The following is an 18,673-nucleotide window of genomic DNA, read 5'->3' as shown; positions in this document are numbered from 1 at the left end:
TTCTCTGAGTTTCTTTTCTGATTATTTATTATTATTATAATTATACAGGATTTATATAGCACCAACAGTTTGCGCAGCGCTTATTATTATTTGTATTTTCTCACTGATTGTTATGGAAAATAATTCTGGTGTATAGAGAAGAGGGGTGTTGTAAAATGATACACCCAGAATATCAAATACTCTAGGTATGTCAAATTTGTTATTCTTTTATTCAAACCCTTCTACAACATGCAAATGTGAAAAGGTTGAGGAAGGTTGCCCTCAAAATGCTGCCCTAGAGTGATAATTGATCCACGTACAGCCCAAAAATCAATAAACTATAATAATTTTATTTGGTTCATATTACATAACTATAAAGTGCCAATACAAAGAAAAATGCATTAATAATAGCATAAATTAAAATAAATATTGCAACAATTTCAAAGTGTCCATTGATAAAAACATGAAAGTGTCCCAAACACATCCAAGTTAATATGGGGAATATCTTAGCCCATATGACTCCCTAAATGATGGATGCACAAGCATTGAAGGACATGGGTAAGAACCAAAGTTTACGGGTGGCATCATGGATGATGGAGGATTTCTTGGTGTAATCATTGCAGTAGAAAGTGATGCATGATGGTGGTTGGATACTGGGGGGGCAAGGGGTGTGGCCAATTCAGGGCGGACAGGGCAGCCTGGGGTTTGAAAGTCTGAATAACCATAGTAAGGCATGTAAAATCCAGAAAATAAAGCTTCTACTTGTGCATCTTGACTTTGACGCTTGAACTTCATCCTTCGGTTTTGAAACCATGTTTTAATCTAGAAAGAGATATGGACAATTTGTTAGCATATTTTTCTGACACCAAATTTTATTTCTCTTTGGGGGTTAATAGCAAAAGTCAATATTTAAATATATATATATATATTTTTAATATGTCAGGTGGGTAGTTTAGATCTATGGTCCTCTGGTTTCTAGAAAAATAAGGACTTTTCAGACCAATACTGTACAATCTCACCACAGAAATGGATTTCTGAAGAGCATGAGAAATTCTTTGCTATAAATCTATGTGTAATCCATCACCAATTTACTTTATACAAACTTTTATATTACTTTAATATGAGAGGACATTACATTGTAACAAATTTAACAGTGCAATATTTTAACACAATTCTTCTATTCAAGTCAGCTGAGGCAGAAAAAGCTCATGTGTTAATTATCAAAACCTAAAATATATATTGACTAAATCAATCATAATTTAGTGTACCAGTGCCTTCAACAAAAGGCCACTTACAGCTCAAATTTTGGTTGATTCAACAGGAATAAAACAAAATTGGATCTGCGATGGCAGAATTAAGAACGGTTGCTTTCATTAGTAAAATACAGATAGGAATAAAGCAAAACAGCTGCACTGCTCATAGTGCACACTTAATTCATTGTTAATTACTAATGTGTAAAACAACGTTATCTTGATTATGTGCTTCCTTTTAACTCAATTTTGAAAAAGCTAAAATCATATGCTGAGCGTCAATTTTCTGCTTCAACAAAAGTCAATTGTTTAACCAACTTTTTTGAGACGGGTGTGGCAGGCAGGGGGCATTAATGGCTAGACATTTGAGCCGTAGTTGGTAGCCTTTATTCTTGTAAGATGTTCTTTCTACCCTCTGATAATAAACAGATTAGATCAAGAAAGTTAGCTGTTAATGCCTACCTGGGTCTCAGATAACTTCATCACCTTGGACAACCGCTTCTTCTCATTGGATCCTATGTACCTGTGTTCCTCAAAGCTCTTCTCCAACTCCTGAAGCTGTTCTTTGGTGAATTTAGTACGTGGCCTGGACGTGGCCTCTTCTTCAGAAAGACATCCCGGGCTTTTAGCACTGTCTGTGTCCAAACCCTGACGTTTCTCTGAGGTAGGACTTGGCCTATAAAGGGAAACTTCCTTCAATGCCTTTCTAGATGTGGTCCCATCTGTCAAATAGAAAGAAAATACAAGTTTGTATCGTACTTTTTTCACCCCATGTTTAATGTACAAGCTAGTGAGAGTTTGAAAGAGTAATTCCACCCCCATTGTAATAGTTCTGCGAATTTTTTTTATATTATCATATAACAGCATAGAAGATAATAGATACGGTGCTTATAGATTGTTATATGTAATTGTGTGATGTCATTAGATGTTTACACCTTAACATTTCACTTGAGTCAGCCAACCTCAGAACCTGCCCCATTAAATTCATGGACTTGTCACGTTATGCATTTGTTGTAGTAAAGAACAATGGTGAACACCCAAATATTCATTGGTGTCAATTTCCATAACCAACACCTGTGTACACTAACCAACAGCTCAGCTACTATACAGAAATAGACTATAATAGGAAATCCTTAATTCTGGGGTAAGGCAATATTAACAATCTTATTTTGCCAATCTATACCAATCCCCAAAAAAGTATTTGGTAAATTAATTTAAACAAATATGATCAAATTAAAGAAGATAGCCTTATACATGTATGTTTCTATTTCTTCCATGTTTGCAATTGTATTTGAACATAGTACAGTTATATTTGCTCATTGTATATGTATAATGTATTTTATGCAACCTAGTGATATGTTTTACTGTTTCTCTCATTAGCACGTGTCTATAAATCTGCTCAAGGGCTTTAAAGGCAGTGCAGGATTTAATTTTTTTTTTGCTATACATTATTTCAGTATTAGATGTTTTATCTTAACAATCATTTAGAAAGTCTGATACATGCATTTGTGTGACAAAAAGTCATTAGAGGGAAAGCCTGTAATTCTGTATATGATCTATAACCATAAAAACACTGAACAAGTCAGTAAACAAATGTAAAAAAAAAACATTTTTCTTCTTAGGTAAACTTAAAATGTGTACTACTTGAAGAGACTTCATAATTGCTCTTTGGATAATAATAATATTAAATTAGATAAATTATATATATATATATATATATATATATATATATATATATATATATATATATATATATATATATATTTGTAAGAACATATTAACATAAAGCTAAATTAAAAGAGCATAAAAGCATGCATGCAAACTTTTTTGATTAGTCCTCTGTATATCATGTATTAAACTTGTAGCATAGATCTTACCATGTGTCTGAGTTCCTTGGACGTAGTAAAGTGCTGATGTGTGTTCAGAGTTATTTTCCTTCTCATTGCCACTAGTGGCTATGCTTGGTTTCTCCATTCCCAGAGTACTGAACTCCTTGTGATACTGAAGGGTGGATGTACCAGCTCTGCATGGCAATAAATCCATACTGGGGTAAGTGGTATTCCTGTGACTGCTCTCTGACAACCATTCCACGGAGTAAGTCTTCTTCTCCATTCCCAGTTAGAGCTCCTAGTGTCCTCTTCCTCCAGAAAGGTGCAAACTAACTTTCCCATTGTGGCCCACACATATTTAAAGTCCTGGGCCAAGGTGGGGTGTAAATAACCCGACACTTGTAATGATGCCTATAACAATAGTCTTATTGGGTGTTACTCTAATTTCCATTGTGGTCTGATTGTCACATCTTCTTAATCCCTCAATACAGTAATTAGAGGGACAGTTTACTGGCTCCAAGTTCATTTCTAGAAGGCTGGCTGTCAATAATATCAGGGGTTGCTAATTGAATCAATACTTTTTTAGGATTAGATAGTCTTAAATTATTGATTTTACCCCATTTAGAGATTCATTGTCCTGGTAGATGATAACAGGTCTACTGGAGCCATCTCAATCACTCAGACTGATATAAAACTTAATCAGAATGGTTAAATGTTTTCACAATGCTTTTCTAGTAGTAATGAGTGATTTAATATTATTAAATATTGTGTTTCATTAAATTAATCAAACTGAACAATAGTTTAAGATGAGAGATCAGCCAAAGAGCAATGTGTGGTGGTAAACTCATAGGAACCAACCACTTCTATTTATTACCAGTACATATATAGTGCTGTCATTTTTTACAGTGCTTTAAATATATATTGTACATTCACATCAGTCCCTGCCCTCAAGAAGCTTACAATCTATGGTCCCTAAAGTCAGCCATGGATGGTTTGATTTTCTTTCCTGTAGCCATGGGTTGCAGAAAATAAAATCACTTGATTTCCCCATCAACACAGTGTTGATGGGGGAATCTCTCGCGTGGAGCTATCCCTGCCAGCAAAACACAAGGTGATTATTGCTAGCGGCTATATCCACAGACAATAATCACATAAAAAATCTGACAGGCTGGTTGTACCAAAATTGATCAATCGATCAACTTGAGTGCAATCAGCCTGGCCATATATGGTTAAAATACCGGCCAGTCCCTACTGAACAGCCTGAAGCCTCATACACCCGACCGAGGAACTCGAAGGGCGAAACACATCGTTTTCCTTGTCGAGTTCCTTGTCAGGCTGCCGAGGAACTCTACAAGCCAATTTTCTCCATTCTCATGGAAATAGAGAACTTTTTGGCTCGTCGAGTTTCTCAACAGTTTCCTCGACGAAAATGTACACACGATCAGTTTCCTCGGCAAAAAAATATCTCCCAGCAAGTTTCTTGCTGGTTTTTTCCGAGAAACTCGGTCGTGTGTACGAGGCCTGAGATTCAAACCATCTATGGCCAGCTTAACTCACATTCATACACACTAGGGCCAATTTGGACAAGAGCCAGTTAAAGTTGTTGTAAACCCAACCACACAACTTGCACCTACAGTTAAGCCTCGATTAAAGGGGTGGTTCCCCTAAAAATAAACTTTAACATTGCATTTCCCACATTAATGACAATTAGAATCGGCTGGTTTTATACGTCCGCAAGTACCGTTTGCTGTAGGCGTTCTCACCGCCACTTCCGGGTACGATGGTGGGGCTGGGCGTTCCTAATTGATGGACAGGCATCCGACTGACGCATACATCGCATCATGAGATGCCGAAATAAGCCGAACGTCGGTGCGCATGCGCCGTATAGAGCCGCACCGACGTTCGGCTTTTTTCGGTATCTCGTGACGCGATGTATGCGTCGGTCTGATGCCTGTCCATTAATTAGGAACGCCCATCCCCACCATCGTACCCGGAAGTGGCGGTGAGAATGCCTACAGCAAACGGTACTTACGGACGTTTTTTTTTTATAAAACCAGCTGATTCTAATTGTCATTAATGTGGGAAATGCAATGTTAAAAGTTTATTTTTAGGGGAACCACCCCTTTAAGGCTTACCTATAGGTGCAAGAAATATCTCCTTAACCTACACGGTTAAGGAGATATTTTCACAAAAACGGGCACCAATGTCTACGGCGCGGCACATTCAGGGTTAATGCACGTATTTCCGCGCATGCGCAGGGATCTGCCGGTCCCGCGGGAGTGACATCATCGCTGCTCCGGCCAATCACAGTGCCGGAGCGACGATAACAGGAAGATCGGAGGAGACATGTCGGCGGCGGCGGAGGGCACGGAGGAGAACTTTGGGGGCTTCGATCTCAGGTAAGTCAATCATAATGAGCTAGTATGCTATGCATACTAGCTCATTATGACTTTCTCTTGCAGGGTTTAAAAAAAAAAAACTGAATGAGGGTTTACTTCCTCTTTAACCTACCAGCATGTTTTTCGAGGAAATTGGATTACCTGGAGGAAACCCACACAGGCACAGGGAGAACATGCAAACTCCAGGTAGGTAGTGTCATGGCTGGGATTCAAACCGAAACACTAGAACTCCCAGGTGGAAGTGCTAACCTCTTAGGGCTCTTTCACACTTACGATAAAGTTTAAAGCAGCCCAAAATCGCATTAATGTGCCTATAGCATTAATAAGCATTTGGGATTTGTTGTACAGGCGTTCATGTTGCATCAGGCAACACTTCTTAAATATACCTATATATAGACTGGTGCACCCTCTGTTCCTTATCTTTTACAACACTTCTTAAACACCCTATTGGGTTGATTTACTAAAGGCAAATCCACTTTGCACTGCAAGCACACTTGGAAATGCAGTCACTGTAGATCTGAGGGGAAGATCAAAATGAGGGGAAGCCCTGCTGATTTCTATCATCAAATCACGTGCAAGCAAAAACGCTGTTTTTTATTTTCCTTGAATGTCCCCCTCAGATCTACAGCGACTGCACTTCCAAGTGCACTTGCAGTGCACATGTAGGGCAAAGTGGATTTGCCTTTAGTAAATAAAGCACCCCCCATGTTTTTTTTTTTTTACAAGACTAAAATGGTGAATGATTACTTTTTAAGCTTTCCAACTGCACCGTAAACACACTGCAAACATGCCCATGGCGGTTGTTGTTGTAGTATGTTCCAATAGAATTGAATGGTGGCAGTTGCAAAGCATCAACACTTGCTAAACTCTGCAGGCAATGTTAGTTTTGCTTTGCCGCAATGCTAACACATCCACCCACTTCCCATTGTAACAATTGTTAGTGGCAATGATAGAAGTTTGGTAAGCGTTAAAAACATGACCCAACCGCCTATTTTAAATGCTTGTGTGAAAGAGCCATAAGGCCCCGTACACACGACCGAGTTTCTCGGCAGAATTCAGCCAGAAACTCGATCAGAGCCGTATTCTGCAGAGAATCCCGGTCGTGTGTACACTTTTGGCCGAGGAAACCGACGAGGAACTCGTCGAGCCAAATAGAGAACATGTTCTCCATTTCCTCGTTAGTCAATGAGGAAACTTGGCTCGCTGAGATCCTCGGCGGCTTCACAAGGAACTCGACGAGCAAAACGATGTGTTTTGCCCGTCGAGTTTCTCGGACGTGTGTACGGGGCCTTAGGTGAGCTGTGACTGGTTATGACCATTTCATTGTTTATTACGCTAGGCTGTTATTATTGAGTATTTTATGTACTTTGCTTTGAAATGTGGCCTGTGTAGAGCAGCCCAAGCAAGCACTATTAAAGTTAGATAAAAAAGGGTATAATTATTTACTTCTTCAAACAGGAAAGGGAATCAGGATGGAGGAAGTCTTGTCAGATGTTTGGTACCAGGTCGTATTTGTAGGGAATCATTTTACTTTGTTTTAGTAAGGAAAAAGCAGCGTAGGAAATGAGGCAATGACAGCTAATGACAGCAAATGTTGAGTGCTTTTCAAAGTCAATAGCTTGATGTCTTCATGAAGAGTGTAGAGTGTATATTCTATAGAAGAGATAAGACCCTCTCCCTTTTTTTCTCAGGTGATTCTAGATAAGAATGAGTTGCACACCTTCCCTTTAACCCTTTTTCATAGGGGACTTCAGATTGCTTTAATTGACAGTGGATCTTTGGCCTTCTCTGGAGTGGAAGGGGTTAAAGGATACTAGACTGTCTCCTCTCCTGCCAGCAGCTCATTTAGCACAATAAGTGCTTGTCTGGATAAACTGGCACCAGTTTTACAACATATACAGGCCAATGATAAAGGACAAATGGACAGTACAGGTCATTTATGTAAATTGGTTAAAGGAAGAAAGTCAGGAACTGATAGCCATTGTCTTCAAAGGGGTTTAGTTGTCTGTGTTTAGATTCTTCTCCAATGCATGGCTGTAAACTGTGACCTTGGACACATTGACATGGACTATTTAGTACTCTTTTCCAACATATCTGTAAATAACAGTGATGGCAACCATAGAGATGAGTTAGCACTCTGATGAAGCCTCGTACACACGACCGAGGAACTCGATGGGCAAAACACATCGTTTTCCTTGTCGAGTTCCTTGTTAGGCAAGTTTCTCCATTCCCGTCGAGGAAAAAGAAGACATGCTCTCCTTTTGGCTCGACGGGATCCTCGACAGTTTCCTCGTCGAAAAATGTACACACGACTGGTTTCCTCAAGTTTCTTGCTGGTTTTTGCCGAGAAACTCGGTCGTGTGTACGAGGCCTGATATTCAGGGCTTTTTTCCACCTAGAACCCAGCGTGAACGTAACGTGTGCTTTACCACAATTATGTGTATGTGCACTGGGGTTCACCAATGCACATACACAACATACCTGTGCTACAATACATCACACAAACAAGGAGAGAGGCGCCTCTGGGTGCAGTACTTAAAACAGTTTAAAAATGAATTTAAAATTAAAGTTAAAAAAACCCACAAGTAAAAAGAAGCCACTCACATTTTGGTGGTCAATCGAAAACGTGTGGAGTCAATTTTTCAGGAGGGTAGGTAGGTATCATCTGGCGGTGTCTTTTCCCTTTGTCCCGGGTACAGCGCTCTGGGATGCAGGGGATCTGTCCTTCTCCCGCTGGTGGAATCGGTGATTTTCGGCGGTGGGCAGGGGGATCCTGTGCTGGCGCTGTGAGCCGTGTGTGCCGATGGACGAGCAGGGATGACGTCACCATCCCTGCTCGTCCATCGGCACACACGGCTCACAGCGCCAGCACAGGATCCCCCTGCCCACCGCTGAAAATCACCGATTCCACCAGCGGCAGAAGGACAGATCCCCTGCATCCCAGAGCGCTGTACCCGGGACAAAGGGAAAAGACACCGCCAGATGATACCTACCTACCCTCCTGAAAAATTGACTCCACACGTTTTCGATTGACCACCAAAATGTGAGTGGCTTCTTTTTACTTGTGGGTTTTTTTAACTTTAATTTTAAATTCATTTTTAAACTGTTTTAACCAGTTCCCGACCCCCGCATGTACATATACGTCCACAATATGGCACGTACAGGCACATGGGCGTACACGTACGTCCTCGCCTATTAGCGGGTGGGGGGTCCGATCGGGACCCCCCCCCCGCTACATGCGGAGGTCGGGTCCGCTCGGGGAGCGATCCGGGACCACGGCGCGGCTATTTGTTTATAGCCGCTCCGTCGCGATCGCTCCCCGGAGCTGAAGAACGGAGAGAGCCGTGTGTAAACACGGCTTCCCCGTCCTTCACTATGGCGGCGCATCGATCGCGTCATTCCCTTTATAGGGAAGACACGATCGATGACGTCATTCCTACAGCCACACCCCCAAACAGTTGTAAACACATAATAGGTGCACCCCAACTCCTACAGCGCCACCTGTGGTTAACTCCCAAACTGCAACTGTCATTTTCACAATAAAGAATGCAATTTAAATGCATTTTTTGCTGTGAAAATGACAATGGTCCCAAAAATGTGTCAAAATTGTCCGAAGTGTCCGCCATAATGTCGCAGTCACGAAAAAAATTGCTGATCGCCGCCATTAGTAGTAAAAAAAAAAAAAATAATAAAAATGCAATAAAACTATCCCCTATTTTGTAAACACTATAAATTTTGCGCAAACCAATCGATAAACGCTTATTGCGATTTTTTTTACTAAAAATAGGTAGAAGAATACGTATCGGCCTAAACTGAGGAAAAAAAATGTTTTTATATATGTTTTTGGGGGATATTTATTACAGCAAAAAGTAAAAAATATTGCTTTTTTTTTCAAAATTGTCGCTCTATTTTTGTTTATAGCGCAAAAACTAAAAACCGCAGATGTGATCAAATACCACCAAAAGAAAGCTCTATTCGTGGGGAAAAAAGGACGCCAATTTTGTTTGGGAGCCACGTCGCACGACCGCGCAATTGTCTGTTAAAGCGACGCAGTCCCGAACTGTAAAAACACCTTGGGTCTTTAGGCTGCATATTGGTCCGGGGCTTAAGTGGTTAAGTACTGCACCCAGAGGCGCCTCTCTCCTTGTTTGCTTGCTAGATTGGAACATGGTTTCTGTTCCTTATTGACGGCAGCCCTGTGTGCATACTCCCATCCTAACATATCCACACATTCCCCACCACCACCCCAAACAGCTGGAATTTTTTACTGATTTCAACTTTACAGATTGACTATGCTGCCTCCTATAACAATGCTCTGATAAACTTTTTTGCGCATAATCTACTTGCTATATCTACAATACATCACAACCCATGATATGTAATCCTGGCACGTTAACATACAGGAGACGGCAATGCAGCCCATGTGTTGTCATGTGAATGGGCCCTCAAGCTTACAGTGAATTCGTAAACAAAAAATTACAATTTTTGTTGAGGTTTATGGTATATGGCATGGGTGCTCAACCTGTGGCTCTCCAGCTGTTGCAGAACTTCAAGTCCCATCATGCCTCTGCCTTTGGGAGTCATGCTTGTAACAGTCAGTAGCTTGCAATGCCTCATGGGAATTGTAGTTCTGAAACAGCTGGAGAGCCACAGGTTGAGCACCCATGTATAGGGGAAGGAGGATTGTTACGGACACCTCTGGTACAAGATTACTGAAGGGAAACAAAAGCAGCCAGGCAAGGTTTTTTAATCTGACAGAATTAAGATATCCCTAGATATCAGTCTCCCTGCAATCTCCACTATAAAAAGCCAAGGACTGCTGTCTTCTAGCTGGCTCCTCAGGACTTTGCAACAGGAGCAAAAACAATTGACAAACTTGAGGTGCTAGTAAACTCTGAGGCCCAGATTCACGTAGGAGAGCGCATCTTTGTGCGGGCGTAACGTATCCTATTTACGTTACGCCTCCGCAACTTTGACAGGCAGTGCAGTATTCTCAAAGCAAAGTTGCGGTGGCGTAGCGTAAATAGGCCGGCGTAAACCCGCCTAATTCAAATGTGGACGATGTGGGCGTGTATTATGTAAATGTATTGTGACCCCACGTAAATTACGCTTTCTCCGAACAGCGCATGCGCCGTCCGTGAAAGTATCCCAGTGCGCATGCTCCAAATTAACCCTCAAAAAAAGCCAATGATTTCGACGTGGACGTAAATTACGCACAGCCCTATTCGCGAACGACTTACGCAAACAACGTAATCGACGGAAAATTTGACGCTGGCCCGACGTCCATACTTAACATTGGTATGCCTCATCTATGCCTCATAGAGCAGGGGTAACTTTATGCCGGAAAAAGCCTAATGTAAATGGCGTGTCTGTAATGCGACGGCCGGGTGTACGTTCGTGAATTGGCGTATCTAGCTGATTTACATATTTCTAGGCGTAAATCAGCATACACGCCCCTAGCGGCCAGCGTAAATATGCAGTTAAGATACGACGGTGTAGGAGACTTACGCTGGTCGTATCTTTTACAAATTCTGGAGTATCTGATTCTTTGAATCAGGCGCCAAGATATGACGCCTCAGACTCAGAGATACGACGGCGTATCTGGAGATACGCCGTTGTATCTCCTACGTGAATCTGGGCCTGAATGTTTTTTTTTTTTAATAAAGCTTAACTGTAGGTCAAATGAATATCTCCTAAAAGTGCACCATTTAGGAGATATGCTAGGGAGCAGTAGCTGGTGATGTCACCGCCCTGTGCCGTAAACAGTCACTCCCGTGCAAGCATGCATGCGAGTGACATCATCAGCGTTCAGCCATTCAAGCAGCTGCAGCCCTCAAACCCGGAAGGAAGACTGGGTGAAAATAGAAGCTTCTGCAGTGGTGACATTGTGCCGTTGGATGGCTTCATTTCAAGGTAAGTCTTTCATAATGTGCTAAGCACATTATTTATTTATTTCAGGTACTTGTATAGCGCCATCAATTTACGCAGCGCTTTACATATACATGGAACATTCACATCAGTCCCTGCCCTCAAGGAGCTTACATCCTAAGGTCCCTAACACACATTCATACACACTAGGGCCAATTTAGACAGGGACTGAGTAACCTACCAGCATGTCTTTAGAGTGTGGGAGGAAACCGGAGTCCCTGGAGGAAACCCACGCAGGCACAGGGAGAACATGCAAACTCCAGGCAGATGGTGTCGTGGTCAGGATTTGAACCAGTGAGCCTTTTGTTGCTAGGTGAGAGTGCTAATCACTACACCACTGTGCTGCCCTTTGCCTTTACCTTGCAAGTTTTTTTGTTATGGGAACCCTAGTTCCATCACCCTAGAAATGTCAGATGGGTGGATTAGGTATCGTGGTCCCAGTCCAAAAAAAAAAACACTTTACAACAACAACAACATTGTCATCACCTTTGTCCAATGTACAGAAAGCTGTAAAGCAGAACCAGAAAGCAGCAAAACTGAAGCAGAAAGTAGTGCATTAGTCCTCTGACCCGAACAACGATTGAAAACTTTTAGCAGCTAAAAACAAAATCAATCATGTATTTTAACTGTATATTTAGAACTGGTACACATGGGCTGAAAATCGACTGCTTCAACATAAACTGGCTGACATTCGGCCCGTGTGTGCTGATCCTCGCCCGACAGAAGCCGGACTATCCTTTCGAACAGAAGCTCCTGTCGAGTGAGCATGCTGGAAAACCTGCATTGGATCAACACTTGCAGCCAATGCCTTTCTAGAAGGAGATCTTGTATCTCAGTTTATTCTGTATAACCTGTAATGTAAACCATTGGAGGGATCATTGTTACTTTACTATTTCATCTGAAGTATATATACTTCTTACATTCTTTGGAAAATGAATAAACATTTGGTAAAAGATTGTTAAAGTGGAGTTCCACCTAAAAATGGAACTTCCGCTTAACCCCACTCCTCGCCCCCTTACATGCCACATTTGGCATGTAATTTTTTTGGGGGGGAGTGGGGGCTTCAGGAGAAGGGGACTTCCTGTCCCACTTCCTCCTTCCGCCGAGGGGCTGGAAAGGCGATTAGCTTAATCGCCTTTTCACAGCCCCTCCCTGTAGGCGAGCGCCTGTCCAATCAGATGGCGCCGCGCCGCTCGCGCATGCGCACTGCCGCTCGCTCATGCGCAGTGGGTGCCCGGCCGTGAAGCCGAAAGCTGTCACTGCCGGGTGCCCACACTAAGAATGAAGGAGGGGCGGCGAGGAGCGGACCCCCGGCCGGCGCGTCGCTGGAGCCGTGGAGCAGGTAAGTGTCTGTTTATTAAAAGCCAGCAGCTACACTTTTTGTAGCTGCTGACTTTTAATAAACTTAAAAAAAAGGTGGAAAACCCCTTTAAGGACCGCTCTGTTCACTCCATTGTTAATAAAGTGCTCTAGTCAGGATACAGAAGACACCTGTCAGGACACCCAGCCACTGACCATCAGTTATAGAGTGATCAACCGTTACACAAACATGTATGTTCATATCTATTGCACCTCCATGTTTATGTCCTGGGGCAAACATAATCAAATTAACTTGAGAGAACAAGCTGGTGATTTTCTAAGGAATCCATCTCTTGGCCTATTGAACCTTGTCCCAAAAATGCCTGGACAGGTTTGAAGTAGCCCATAGAACATGGGTGCTCAACCTGTGGCCCTCAAGCTGTTGCGGAACTACACGTCCCATGAGGCATTGCAAGGCTGACAGTTACAAGCATGACTTCCAAAGGCAGAGGCATGATGGGACTTGCAGTTTCTCTACAGCTGGAGGGCCACAGGTTGAGCACCCGTGCCATAGAAAGACACATTTCCCATTGGGTTAATGGCGAGATCAGGTAGGTACAATAGATATAACGCTGCCCTAGGTCTAAGTAAATGATGCCCTTTTCAACAGTGATTATTTATGCAAAACTTAAGTTATGTTCTGTTAAGGGTAGCTTGCAGTAGTTGAGTGCTTAAAGCGGAGTTCCACCTATTTAAAAGTCAGCCGCTACAAAAAGTGTAGCGGCTGACTTTTAATAATCAGACACTCACCTGTCCCACAGTCCAGTGATGCGTGTGCGGGAAGCCTCGCTTATCTCCACCTCCTCTTAGAGGCACCGGTATTCTAACTGTGGCTTCACAGCCGAGCGTGCACTGCGAATGCGCGAGCCGTGCTGCGCGCTGTGAATGGCCAGGCAAGCTTCTGGGACCTGTGACATGTCCCAGAAGATTTCAGGGAGGGAGAGGTGAACTTCCTTCCGGCGCCTCAGAGCCAGGGGAGGAAGTGGGAGCTGGGTGCCCGTAAAAACAGGGTACCCGCTCCTCCCCCAATGTTGAATGTGGCATATAAGGGGGTCACCTGTACTTAAAGCGGAAGTCCAATTTGTGGGTGAAAATCCGCTTTAAAGCATGAACATTTCTCATCTCTGCAGTGCACTTTGTAAGATCCAAGGACATACCTACAAGGTCATCCAAGGTACCTAACAGTGATAACCCATGATGTCTGTGCATTACAAGCTCCGTTCATAAATATAAATGGAGACCATTGTTGTACTTTTCTTTTTCTCTGGATTTTGTAATCTAATAACAGCATCCATCTGATTCTCTTCTTGCATGTGTTTTGTTTTGTGACAAGTGTCCTAAAAATCCTACAAGCACCCTACTAGTGTTTGAGCTCAGCTATTTGCTAGAAATTCATTTTGCATACATTTGTTTATCCGGAACGGCTGTCACTGAACTCATGGAATGACTGTTAGTCATATGCATTCATTTTTCTCAATATTAACATTTTGAGACTTTGGTTGGAAATGCGTACACACAGTTCAAATAATTGCAACAGACAACCTTGAGACTTCATATCCAGATAAAATATTATCTGGCTGATTCTCAGTTGTGAATGCTGGCAGAAGAAAATTGCCAAGCTTTCACTCGACTGATAATAAATGAGCAAAACTGTTTGCGATGTTTCAATGTCAATGAGAACTTTATGAGAACTATTCTGCAAGTTTGAGCATTTTGAAAATGGCAATTTATTTTTTTAAAGTTAATGCTGAATGGTCGGTATGGTAGATATATATATATATATATATATATATATATACACACACAGTATATATATATATATATATATATAAAGAGAGAGGGAGAGAGAGCGAAAGAGAGAGGAGAGAGATATTGGGGATTTTTATTAGGACAAGGCAAAGGGCAATTAATGGCAACCAATCAGATTAATTTTTTGCAATGCACTTCGCTGGAGTGTGGCTATACAACACCTCAGCTCCCTTGGCGGATCAAATTTTTTGGCCACGGCTCCATACTTACCTCCCCCATTGACCAGACTTCATGTAAGTACCCCAGGTGGGCTTTTCTGTCCCATCATTTATCCTTTTTGACTAATAATTAGATTAAGTAATCATACTCTATTATATACTTTGTAGATGTCCTGAGCATCAGCCCCTGATGAGTGTTACTATACACGAAACGCGTCGGGCAATAGAGATGCAGCTACATGCTTCAACCACATCAACTCAGTTGACAATGTCATTATTTATTCATTTATGTTTTTACTGGTTTTATATCTTTACTTATTATTATTTTTTCAGCGCTTGTTTTATGACATCTGTACATATGTAAACTCATTGTATGTATTCATTTATCCATACAGACCACTATGTGGCACCTGGTTATACACTGATGTACCCTTGTTGCCTATATTGTGCATGCCCATACTCTATGTGTGTGTCAATTTAAGGAACAGCATTTACTAGAATGTTGTTTCTCCCATGTGATTTATGTTTGGAGATGCATCATGCTTTTATGATTAATAAACATGTACCCCTAAACACCTACACCATGTCTACAGTCTCACTTAAAGTCCCAAAACTCCAGTATTGTAATCAGATTTAGGGATTCAACCATTTAGACTTGCTATTCATTAAGATTTCCCTATTTTTTGCATATTGTGAGATCATCTATTATCTTGGATGCAGTATTATATGGTGTAAGTTTATTTTTGCCCTATCTAAGAAGAAGAAAGGCAGATTATTCTTTAGTGCCATCATACATGTGTGGCCTTATACATGTGCAGATAGATATTGATAATAGCTCTAGTCATATGTAGTATACCTAGCCATGAATTGACAGATCTTCAAATTAAAGGTATCAATTGTCAAGGATTTAATGGCACAGTTACTTAGTTACTTAACTGGGGTTTTAAAACCTTGTATCAATCTTTTCTCTTTTGACTTCAATCTTCTTTTCCAAGAGCCCAGTGAATGATCATGGCACATTAGAAAGCAGTTTGTTTATATTAAGGTCTTCTATTCAGCATACCTATCTATGACAAAGTCCAGCACCCAACCACTTTGCCTCTTTAGCATACATATACAGATGTTTCCCTGGGAAAGACAAGTTGGAAGATACCGCCATTCACCCACTATTGCCAGTGCCCATTCATCTACCACTGTTTTTCCTCGAGAAGAGAACACTGGCCAGGTCATTTAGGCCACGTCCACACGATCGGTTAAACCGTTGAGAACAGTCTGACGGACCGTTTTTATCGGTCAAAACCGATCGTGTGTGGGCCCCATAGGTTATTTAACCTTTGGTTAAAAAAAAGAAAACTTGCTTTAAAATTTAACCGATGGATTGCTAACCGATAGGTCAAAACCGATCGTTAGTATGCAAAACCATCGGTTAAAAACCTGCGCATGCTCAGAATCAAGTCGTCGCATGCTTGGAAGCATTGAACTTCATTTTTTTCAGTACGTCGTTGTGTTTTACGTCACCGCGTTCTGACACGATCGGTTATTTAACCTATGGTGTGTACGCGTGATGGACCATCAGTCAGCTTCATTGGTTTACCTAAGACAACGGTCCTTCAGACCGTTTTCATCGGATGGACTGATCGTGTGTACGAGGCTTTAGAGATTTTCCCATGTTATCACCTCCTAAGTGTACCACTAAATGGTGCAGTCCTTTTCAGATAATTACATCAGACTGTAGTTGTTCTACTAAGATGCTGTATCACCAGATCCAAACTGCACTTTGGATGAAAATCTGAACTAGAGATGATTCCTGATTTCTGGATACTTTTGGTTGCCCCACGTGGCAATTTGTTCTTACACAAATATGCATATTAACTAGAGGGCTTTCAGTCACATCAAATTATTTTCACATGTTTTCAGGAAGGAAAATGAAACAACTAAAAGAAAAATGCATGTAAAATATGTACAGGCATACTCCACTTTTAAGTACACAATGGGGTTCATTTACTAAAGCTGAAAAGCGCAAAATCAAGCTCACTTCTGCATAAAAACCAATGAGCTTCTAACCCCAGCTTGTTCAATTAAGCTTTGGTAATAAAACATGAAAGTGCATTGGTTTTTATGCAGAAGTGAGCCTGATTTTGCGCTTTCCAACTTTAGTAAATAAACCCCATTGTGTACTTAAAAGTGGGGTATGCTTGTATATATTATGCCTTGCTTTGCATTCAAAATCTATTGAACGGCAGCAAAAACACTTTATGCAGTTGACTTACTAAAGGCAATTTAGTGAAGTGAAAGTTTCCACTTTGCAAGGGAATTTTCCCTTAGTTTAGCAAATGAGTTAAAGTTCTGTTGACTTCTATCTTCGATTCATATGCAAGCAAAAACACATTGGGGTTGATTTACTAAAACTGGAGAGTGCAAAATCTGATGCAGGTATGCATGGTAGCCAATAAGCGTCCAACTTCAGCTTGTTCAGTTTAGCTTTGAGAAAAAAAAAAATCTGGAACTTGATTGGCTGCCATGCACAACTGCACCAGATTTTAGACTCTCCAGTTTTAGTAAATCAACCCCATTAGTTTCAAATTGTTCTTGCATGTGATTGTATATTCTTCGCAAAGCATATTTTGTTTTTTTGCCTCATTTATTAAACTAGGTGAAAATTTACCTTGTAGAGTGAACATGCGCTACTTCTTTAGTAAATCGACCACTGTGTTTTGAACAAAATGCATATGCATTTTCCAACATGATGGTGTGAAAGTACATGTTAAATTCTTGAATGTTCCATTCATTATGATGGTGTCAAGTCCACTTGAATTAAGTTGAACCTTCAATAGTCTACAATAATGGCTCCTGATAGTCTACACAGCTTTGCAACCCTCCTAATCTCATCTTTAAGTGTTATGTTCATGTGATATGATTACAAAGTGACTCCAGCTATTGCCAGCTTATAGCAAACTTTACACAATTTAATTGTCACTTCTATTTCACACCTTCCAAGGTGGAGGGTCTGTCTGGCTCCAGACTAGCCCTATGTAGCTGTACTCCAGGCTAGACTGCTCTTCTCATTGCTTCTTCTGTATATGTGTACTGCAAAGGCAAAGTCCACATGAACATCAAAGTCCACATGAAAACTGAAGTTCCAGAGAAAGTGCTAAATAACACACTACACGGAAAGTGTTAATACTGTATATCATGCACAATTGACATAGAATGTGAAATGACCAATGTGGTATATCAGTTTCTTGGATATAAATAACACTTTTCAGCAGAATAAGAAAGCAGTATTGATGTAATTGTGCAATGAAAGCACTATACACCAATCATTGTCATGTACTGCAGATAAGCCTGGCTTACCACTGTGGCTATGCATACCATGCATGTAGCGATTTTTGATCAATCTATGCAGAAGTAAAAGCAAGCAATACGTGATCGAGCGATGCAACACATATGGTATCAGTTTGAAATACTATCTATCAAAGATAATATATTTAAAATGATAATTTCTTTGATCTCTATTATGAATGATCGTTCAACACACACACAGATATTCAATCAATCGATCAATAAAATTCTGCTTCAGTTGATTGACTTGCTAGCATAGAATTTGATTGAAAGTCACTATGCTGATCTAATGGAGGATTTGTTTAAGATTCTTATTAGTTTTAGTCATCTTAGTTGCATTGAATGATCTTTTGAATGATCATATTAATACATGTGTAGCTAGCATTGGAGATTTTCGCACTCTATTTATTGTATTTATTGCTGTTGTATTTCCTATAACTAAAGTTAACGGCTTTAGGCTAAAGTTGTCTGCACAATCTCCCATACTGCAAGAATATGCATTTGCAAATATGCATTTGCCGATTTGGCAATAGGGTTATGCATTATACTGCAACCGCGTCCTACTGCTACAGAATTTAGCAGTGCTGTATGCCTGTAGACTGTGCACAGTGTACCAACTG

The 18,673-nt window shown here is 41.0% G+C and overlaps 1 protein-coding gene across 1 annotated transcript; it reads right to left on the bottom strand.

Moving 5' to 3' along the window:
* Nucleotides 1-468: 468 nt before the first annotated feature.
* On the bottom strand, nucleotides 469-3,341 carry LOC120910401 (homeobox protein vex1-like). Its single transcript, XM_040322158.1, has 3 exons — nucleotides 3,107-3,341; nucleotides 1,692-1,951; nucleotides 469-801 (listed from the first exon to the last, which is right to left on the bottom strand). The coding sequence occupies exons 1-3, from the start codon at nucleotides 3,339-3,341 to the stop codon at nucleotides 469-471; spliced, it is 828 nt and encodes a 275-aa protein (XP_040178092.1).
* Nucleotides 3,342-18,673: the final 15,332 nt, after the last annotated feature.

The sequence above is a fragment of the Rana temporaria genome, chromosome 8, assembly GCF_905171775.1.
Source record: "Rana temporaria chromosome 8, aRanTem1.1, whole genome shotgun sequence".
NCBI classification, from domain to species: Eukaryota; Metazoa; Chordata; class Amphibia; order Anura; family Ranidae; genus Rana; species Rana temporaria.
This window is presented reverse-complemented; position numbering and strand designations above follow the sequence as displayed.